At 44.1% G+C, this 9420-nt stretch overlaps 1 protein-coding gene across 1 annotated transcript; it reads left to right on the top strand.

Moving 5' to 3' along the window:
• Nucleotides 1–4680, top strand: calm3a (calmodulin 3a (phosphorylase kinase, delta)). Its single transcript, XM_027012004.2, has 6 exons — nucleotides 1–152; nucleotides 2394–2424; nucleotides 2769–2912; nucleotides 3113–3219; nucleotides 3460–3595; nucleotides 3892–4680. Exons 1-6 carry the CDS (start codon nucleotides 150–152, stop codon nucleotides 3918–3920), a joined length of 450 nt encoding a protein of 149 aa, XP_026867805.1. The 5' UTR covers nucleotides 1–149; the 3' UTR covers nucleotides 3921–4680.
• Nucleotides 4681–9420: the final 4740 nt, after the last annotated feature.

Genomic DNA, 9420 nt, shown 5'->3' with positions numbered 1-9420 from the left:
GCGTTCATGTCCTTTCAGACCAATCGTCACTCCGGTCGCAGTTCTCTTACCACGTCCCGGCAGTTTCGTGCAGCCCGACGACGTTCATCCCCTTGTTGCGGAGTAACGCGGACCCCAAGCGGATTTGCTGTGATTAATTTGCGAATAAAATGGTAAGTCATGATGTTCGCTCGCGACGTAAGTGAATAAATATGCGGCGGTTCGGCTGGCTGCCGCCAGGCTAGCGCCCTAGCCTGCGCGAGGGGAGATTTGGGCGGTTAGTTTTACAGTTAACGGCAGAACAGCAACCACAGCCGAGTAACGTTTAGCGGCAGGATGTGTTGGATGATAAACTAACGGGAGTCAGCTCACCTAGCTAGCCGTCATACAGGTTCTGCTGGCTAAACTGCTGTTCAGGTCATTTCGAGACATCAGAACTTTTTAAAGGTTTAGTTCGGAATATCAAACCTTTTAAAGTCTTAGTTTTAGTGACTGTTAACGTTACAGAGTTCGTTGCCTTTAGGAGTAAATGAGTAGGCGGGATAATCAACCGGGGGTACAAAATTAACCCAGCTACGCGAACTAGCATTAGCAACAGAAACTAACGGTATCTGTCCATAATAATCAGAACAGTGCTTGGGGTGAAGTTCAGTAGCGAACCTAACTAGGTTAGATATCTGTCTAGCTGGCCACTTCTGGAAAATCCGAGCTAAAGCTAGCTAACTGTACTGCGTAGCGTAGTGGTGAAGTCCAAGGACAAGTTGGCAGCCTCACTCGTTAATTTGGAGATGCTATTACGCAGATATTAAACAAGTCTAAAGCCAGGGCGAGTCATACGACCATATCTCCAAAATACTTCACATAAATCTGAGCTAGTTGACCTGGCTGGCTGCAGACGGACTGTCCACCCGCTCCACCCCCGCGTTGAACCACAGCATCGCCCTGGCACTGGTTCTGCAATAGCCCAGTACACTGAGTGCCAGCCTCCCAGTCTCAGGAGTGAAGTCTAAGGAACATCGTGAAATTGAACCATCTGGTTGAAATAGGTCTCATCGGTATGCCTCGGTGCAGAATGTTACCTTAAAAACCCGAAAGGTGTCATTTACTGTGTAATATCTACCATAACTATTTAAAGAACATCTTAACACGTCGCCCCACAAATCTGTGTTGCATTAGTTATCACCTCTTTTGCTATACAGAACACGTAACCTCTCGAGGGGGAGGACATGCCTTATATGACACTATCAGAAAGAAGTGTTGAGTCTAGCAACATACCAAACACATGTTATTGCTAAACACATTCCTGCTTACATTTGCTCAGTTGTGTGGTTGTGGGGGTTTTTTTTGTTTTCTTTTTTTTCCCCCAGGTTCCTTATTGAAATTGGGTGCAAACTGTGTTTTGGTCTTGCCTTAATTGGCTATTTTTCCATGTGCAAAACAAGCTCAACCACTCGCTGTGTGTGATGACTGGAAGCTGCGGGACATGTCTTAGTGTTGCTGGTTAGCTCTGCAGTACACACACACTCCACAATGTGCTGCGTCTCTGTGGATCGAGGGCTTGTGTTGCACGACAAACATTTGCTCCCTCGCAATCACTGTGATGACACAGCACTTGTCTTCTGGCCAGGTGTCGCACCTCAGCGGTACACAGCTTCCACACAGGAAAGGTATTCTGTAGTCTTAAGTCCTTAAAGCCTGGGTCGCTTGTCGTCCCCCCCACCCCACCCCCCAGCCGTAGGCTGTCCGTGAGGCCTTCTGTGGCGTAGCTCACACAGTGCTCTGCCAGCCGCCTCCTCCACAACTATGTTTCGGTGTCAGACAAATGTGCGCTATATCATGTAACATCACTCATTTCCCAGAACCTCAGTTTGCCTTTCTGAATTTTAAAGGTCCAGTTATTTGCATTTGTAGCCAAGCACACCAAAATTAAATAACATGAAGTAGGCAAGATTTGGTTCTTTTACAAATAAAGAGTATTATTTAGATTTGAGCATGCCCTGAATATCTTTTATATTTTTATAAACCTTTAAAACACTAAATTGTTTGCAAAGTTAGAAGCTGGATTTTTAAGGTGTGGGAATCACTGCACTTGCTGTTCACAGAACATTTCTCTGTATGAGGTGACCGAACTGTGTTGCTTTGTGTTGAAGTGCAGAAAAATGTCACTACAAAAAGCACAGACAAGCTGCCCAGTTGTAGCAGGTGGTTAATTGAACTCTGTCTCAGAGAACTGCAATCATTTTTACGTGTGCTGCATCAACCGCAGTCTAATTTTACCCGCCATGGCTATTTTAGGCTGAGAAGTTATATGTGTCCTTCATCGCGTTCTGTAAGTCAGAGGTGTGCGAACACCGCACCACTGGTATGTGATGGTGACAGTGCATTGAGTCTCTCTTCATCTCTCTCGCTCACAGGCAGATCAGCTGACTGAGGAACAGATTGCTGGTAAGTGTGCTCTGTCAGCTTTTAAAGTCATTACTTGACTTCCGTGGGGGTTTTTTGGGGGGGGACTGAAATTGCTCTCCCCACCCCCCTGGTTCCCACACACTGGAACATGAGCAAAGCAGCATGGTAGAGCACATCGCCTACTTTAACCACTGATTCTGTTTTTAGAAACTTGTGTTCAACATCTGCACTTAGAAATATGTAATTCTTACTTAAATGGCTGACAGAGTCTCCTTGGACCAACGTGGATGTAATACAAACACCGTCTGTCTTACTCCCTGTGTACCGAACGTTGCCGAGGGCGTTGCTGACTGACACTGTCGAATTTCTTTCTGATCCACTAGAGTTCAAGGAGGCGTTTTCCCTCTTTGACAAAGATGGTGACGGCACCATCACCACCAAAGAGCTGGGTACTGTGATGCGCTCTCTGGGCCAAAACCCCACCGAGGCAGAGCTGCAGGACATGATCAATGAAGTGGATGCTGACGGTAAGGCTGGCTGTCGGGCGGCTGTGCGGTGCGGTTCACTGCAGGAAACTGTCCTATCTGTTGCACTGTCCTCTCATCAGTTTCATGTGCAAACCGTACCGTACAAAAGTAAAGGTTGTTGGATTGCTTTATTTTGCCACATCTTTTGTTTTTTGTTTTCTTTGCTTAAGTGATTCTGATTAGCTGTGGTTTGTTCCCAGGCAATGGAACAATAGACTTCCCGGAGTTCCTGACCATGATGGCCAAGAAAATGAAGGACACAGACAGTGAAGAAGAGATCCGAGAAGCCTTCCGAGTTTTTGACAAGGTAAGGAATCCCTGCTGGCCATGCTCTTCCAGATGCACTACCCCTCAGCCATAGCCCATAGTGCTGACTTGCGTGTTTCTGCTGTGGCGTTCATCGGTGTTTGAACCTGACGCCACCAGGCCGGTTTGAAAGTTCCAAATATTAGTCGCTGTCCCTGGGTGTATGGTGTGACTATTATGGGATGTTAAACTGTGTGGTGGCTGTGTGATCTTTGAGACCTGATACCCTTCCCTCTAACAGGACGGTAATGGCTACATCAGTGCAGCCGAGTTGCGACATGTCATGACTAACTTGGGCGAGAAGCTGACGGACGAGGAGGTGGATGAGATGATCCGAGAGGCTGACATCGATGGCGACGGCCAGGTGAACTATGAAGGTAGGTGCTCTGAACCCACTGCAGTAGCTCATGATTTTGCTTCAATAGACACGACGTTCCATCGTTATTTTGGACGTTTCTCAGATGACCTGCATATCCTTTGCCACAGGGAGGTCGTCAGATGTTGTGTGCGGCATCAGTTCCTCTCTTCTTGTTGGGTTCTTCAGCGTGGATAATTGTAGATCTGAGAACCCAGCCTTTCCTTTACAGTCTTGGAAATGTCTGAGATCATTTGGTTAAAATGTTCACAATTCTGATCTGATTTCTGTTCTTTCTTTCTGTCTTTCTTTTTATAGAGTTCGTGCAAATGATGACTGCAAAGTGAAAGGTCTTGTCCTTTCTGCATCTGTCTCATTGCTTGTCCTTCAAAGATCACTCTGTCTTTTAGAAAAAAAATCAGAAATTTACTTCAGCAAATAATAATAAAAAATAAAACAATTTCAGATTCCGTAGACTCCGACCAACCTAGACCTACAGTTCTCATTTCTCCAGAGTAATTGCAGAATTGCTTCAGCAGATGTGAATGGACCAAGCATAACTGCATGAGTGATTTTGGAGCGCACACCTCCAGATCTGCCTTAGTTATGACGGTGCAGCACACAAGCTAGCAGTGAGCTAAAGACAACTGTGTGTAAGATGGCAGTGTTTTCCTTGCAGTGAACATTTCTGTTAAATTGATGGGTGGAAAATGGCTAAACAAACAAATAAACCGAATTAAATGAGGTGAATGTTGTAAGGGTCACAGTACTCTGTTGGGTTAGAGAACAAAAATGGGAGGCTCTATAGTTGCGTGGTCCCTTTCTGATGAAGTCATGCTTTAACTTTTTAAACTCAGCAGCTGCAGTCCAGCCTAAAGTCTCTAAGGTATCACCACCGAGATGTTTATACACGCCTACCACTGTATTATAAATCATACCGCACACTTAAACACATTTAAAAGGTGTATGGAGTAGATGTGGACAAGGAGCTGGGGGGGTCTCCTTGCAGACCAGTGGCTCTGCTGTTGGATGGGGGTTTGGCTTGGCTATGGTGTCCTGTTTGATGAGCGAGGGCATCGGACCGGCACTGACGCAGACCACGGAGATGCATATTGACTGAAGTGACCGGTGTGGCTGGGAGGGGCAACTGAGTAATTATCAGTACTTTTATCAGTGTAAGAAGGGACTCCTCAATGCTATTACCAGTGTTGGGCTTTTTAAATGTAACCGTCTTCACTGTTGATGTTGGCTGAAGTTTGCACTGCCTGTTGTTGTTGTAGCATGATGTGTGACTGTTTTAACCATGAAACTGTGCCATGTACTCTTAAGCCTCGAGCTTCTCACAAAAACAACTTCTATTAAATTAATGTATGAAAAATTATCAATACACACACACACACACACTTGTACTTTGGTGTAAAATATGTTTGTTTACTGCCAGGAAGGTTGGCTGCTTTCTGTACCAGTCCTTCATCTCATGCTCTTGTGGGTCTGTCAAAGGCACTTGTTCAGTGCTTCAAAGCTCATCTCTGATTTATGTGCAGTATGACAAGGGGGGTGGGGTGGGGTGGGTTTGGAGAAAAAAACATGAACGAGTGTCTAGTACAGAGGGACGGAGAGAACTTTAGTGCTGACTGTTTCAGCAGTGCGATTAGGCTTGTAGTGGGCGTTCTGAATTAGGTGAGGCTACTGCTCAGAAGCTCAGTAGCTCTCTTTTTATTGGTCATGAGTGGAAGGTGCAGCGGCTAATGGGACTGAGTTGCTCAGTGAAAAGTATAAAAAATATAAATGTTTCCAATAAAAATAAATGTATACCTTTCTGCTCTCGCTCATGTTTGGCCATGTGTTCTTGTGTGTGCGTGAGTTCCTCCTCCTGCCTCTGTGGGCTTGCTGAACCAGTTCTGAAAGGCGTCATTCTGCTGCAGCCTGGGCGTGGTGCATGGTGTTCTGCTGGTCTTCCCAACGCCAGTCATACCTGAGGTGGATGTATTGGGTAACTTGGGCCTGTAAGGGATAGAGGTGTATGATAGGATTAGCGCATGCGCTTGTCCTGGCCTGGAATTATGAGAAAGTTAACGATGTCACCGGACCCCAGTGGGAGCTTGGCTTAACTTTTGGCTCTGCAGAAAACCATGTATAACACAAATAATTAGAAAAAAATTATTTCCTGACCCCAAATATGACTCAAAAGAATGTATCTGATATTGTGCTTACTGTACTATATATAATCAGATACAGGTAACAAGAGCACCACTGAAGTGTAACCAGAATGTGAATATCATTAGCTTCTCCAGTAAAAGATTTCACTTAATGTGTTGGATGTTGTGTGCGGCATCATTTCCTCTCTTTGTTGGGTTCTTCAGCGTGGATAATTGTAGATCTGAGAACCCAGCCTTTCCTTTACAGTCTTGGAAATGTCTGAGATCATTTGGTTATAATGTTCACAATTCTGATCTGATTTCTGTTCTTTCTTTCTGTCTTTCTTTCTTTTTATAGAGTTCGTGCAAATGATGACTGCAAAGTGAAAGGTCTTGTCCTTTCTGCATCTGTCTCATTGCTTGTCCTTCAAAGATCAGTCTTTAAAAAAAAAAATCAGAAATTTACTTAAGCAAATAATATTAAATAATAACATTATTTCAAGTTCCACAGACTCCAGCCAAACTTTAAATTTTAACATTAAAAAATTTCTCTATGTTTAAATTATAACGCTTGTTAAGATCTCCATTATTACCAGTGTTGCTGCTGTAACCTTGTTTTCTACTAAATGCATTCTTGGTTGTAAGCTTGCACATCGTACACTAGAGGGTGCTGTTCTTTCATATTACATCTTTTTGAGGGGTAACCGAGGAATGCTAAGTATACTGAGTATATGTCTTGTGTAAAAGTTAACCTAGCTAGTCTAATTAAGCTAATTAATGACTGATGGAAGTATTTATAAGAATTTCGAGGATGGAAATTGTTGGGTGTCAGTAATGTTGCCACAGTTTGACTGTCATGGAGGGGTAGTAGAAGCAATTTTTTTGGTGCAGGATTTAAGTGCTAACGGTGAATAATGTGCTATATGCGTCATTCAAAGCATGTTACACACAGTGCAGTAAACATCCCATCAGTATAATCGAGTCTACAGTAAAGATACAACATTCTGTCAATATAATCAATAAATGCACACAAATTTGTAAGTGCGACTTAATAGTTGCAAAAAATGAGTTTTGGAAAGTAATGTCGGGGTGTAATGGAGGGTGGATGGGTATCAGATCTTCAAGCAGAGTGGATCTCCTCTTTGTGCGGAGTGGAATGGAGTGGGTACTGCATCTTCAGACAAGTAGCGTGGAGTGGAGTGAGTATCAGATAGCTGTCTCTTTTCAGATAGCGCAGTGCTGTCTGCGTTTAAGTGATTTCATGGCAAAGGGAGGAGAATCTTAGCTCCTCCCCATACACACGCACACATACACTGGCCACTGACCATAGTTATTACTGTAGCTGTTTGGAGAATCCCTGGATAATTCTAGCATAAATGGCTGCCTGGCTGGACTTCTATCAACCCTCTTTTGTGTCAGAGCTGTTGTCTGCTCCTGTCTGTGTGGGGGTTTGCATGTTTGTGGTTTAGCTGTTTCAAGTGAAGAGGGTGGAAACTGGAACGTGGCACTTTTAACAAGTGCATGGTTTGTTGTAAGAGCACATTAGATCATGAGATCTAGCAACTTCATTCCCTGTAATATCACTGTGGTGTTTGAAAAATTGTTGTATGATTATGATAAATATATTCAAGGCTGGGAAACTTCAGAAAGGGTGTGCTGGTTTCAACTTTGATGGATTCGGTATGTAAACCCAATGACCTTTGGAAAATAATTGAAGTCAGGTGTTCCACTCCATTCAGGCGTTTGACCTGCTCTGACCTATAAAGAATTTGTCATTTTGGTTATTTGCTCCAGTTACACCTGAATTCAATAATTAAAAAAAAAAAAAAAAAAAAAAAAATTTTTCCAGAGGGTCTGTGAACAAGCTGTTGAAGTGCACAGGATTAGACAGAACCAGGCATTCAAATGTAAGAAGTTTAGCACTGTTGATGTTTACCCAATACTGGTGCTCACCGGAGGTTACCACAGCTACAGGAAACCACCATAGTCTCATTCTTATTCTCTCTCGCTCCCACTCTCATTCTGCTGAATAAAGAAGCCAGCTTCAAAGTGACACTTTTTGAATTCGAGTTCGCTGTAAGACACAGGTGAAACCATGTCCCACTCTGCTAGCTGTTACTGATCAGTACCACAGTGACTACAGAAGTAAGAACACTGCATATACACAAACAGCTGCCCTATCAGATTATTACGTTTGCATGTGTCCTGCCTGAACCGCCACCGTAGCATCCTAAAGTCGCGATGCCAGTTGTCAGAGCTTGGGGAATTATTCCTGAGTCAAGCATGGCATGAGAAGAGAAGGGTGATCATTTCTTTTTAGGCCTGACCGTCTGCTTCTGGACGGCTCTACCTATTGTGTACGCAGGGAAAGATAATGGCTGTAAATGATGCACACGGCCCTTATAAAGTCAGTAAACACGTTACTATCGATGGCAGGAGTTGACGTGGCCTACAGAAGTAATCAAACAGTCATGCAGTGATTCAGAAGTGAGTAAAACTGGTGCAGGAGAACAACTGTGCTCGTCCTGCACTGAACTGTTGGAGAGAAACTTCCTTTTTTGCCAAGCATTTGTAACTCCGTTAGGTCATGTGGTAATTTTGCAAGAGTGTTCACTTGCTCATAAGATGCACAACTGGAGAATCGTCTTCTGTCACGCCTGGGTCCCTGCGTAAAGCACTGCAACTTGGATTTTAACTGAAAGCTCAATTTGCATTTGCAGTACATTCCTTTATCTCTCGTCTCTGTTCATTCCCGTAGCGGGGCTCGATACCCAAGTGCTTCGTGATGGCGGGGCCCCTTTGCCAAAAGCTCTGAGCCTGCCTGCTCCTGTTCAGCAGACCATGAAGGACCCACACAGCTACTGACACAGAGAGATGCCTTCTCACTGTTTGTCATCATTTTAAACTCTCGGGAGCGCATCCAGGTCTGTTCCACAACCACATGGACAAACAGGTTCAGTGAAAACTCTTCATGTGTCAAAAAACAAAACAAAAGAAAAAAAAAATGAAGGAAAGAGTCGCTAAAGAAGAACAAGTGAAAACGTGAGCCTTTTAGCTAAGACCTTTTCTGTGAGCACTGCTTACTGAAGTCACACAGTATCGCTTCCTGTTCAAGTCCGAACATGCGGTGTGACTCTATGTGCAGAAGGCCTCTGTCTGGCTTTTGGTTCATGGTTCATGCTTTTAAAGGTACTACCAAGTCGAACAGCTCAGTGTGGCCTGTTTATGACCCCTGAGTACATCTGTTAACAGAAGAAATCCACCATGTATCATTTCAATCATACAATGCCGAGACACAAAGACCAGATTGCTTTGGAATTTTTTTTTAACACAACTCTCCATGAACTGGCAAGTAGATGCTCTCTTTTGCTGCACTATGCCAAAAACAATATATGCAAAAGAAACCAAGGACAAGTCAGCAGGGAAACAGCCTACAGCCAACACACACAAAACTGAAACCGCACCAACACACAAATACAGAGCCCACACAAGTACGTACACCCTTTAAAATTCTGACTGCAAACACAAACTGAATTTTTCCAGCAAGTGCAGTCCGCAGGGAGCATTCGGTGCTCAGTGCACTGCTGAGTCATGAGCCCGCCGGAGAGAAACGGCAATCCCCTGGTCCAAGACATCTTCCTGATACTCAGGATCCCCACTGACTACAACCCTCCATCACATGGCAGACAGTATCACAGCATTTGCTCCA

This window comes from Electrophorus electricus, chromosome 15 (assembly GCF_013358815.1).
Source record: "Electrophorus electricus isolate fEleEle1 chromosome 15, fEleEle1.pri, whole genome shotgun sequence".
NCBI classification, from domain to species: domain Eukaryota; kingdom Metazoa; phylum Chordata; class Actinopteri; order Gymnotiformes; family Gymnotidae; genus Electrophorus; species Electrophorus electricus.
This window is presented reverse-complemented; position numbering and strand designations above follow the sequence as displayed.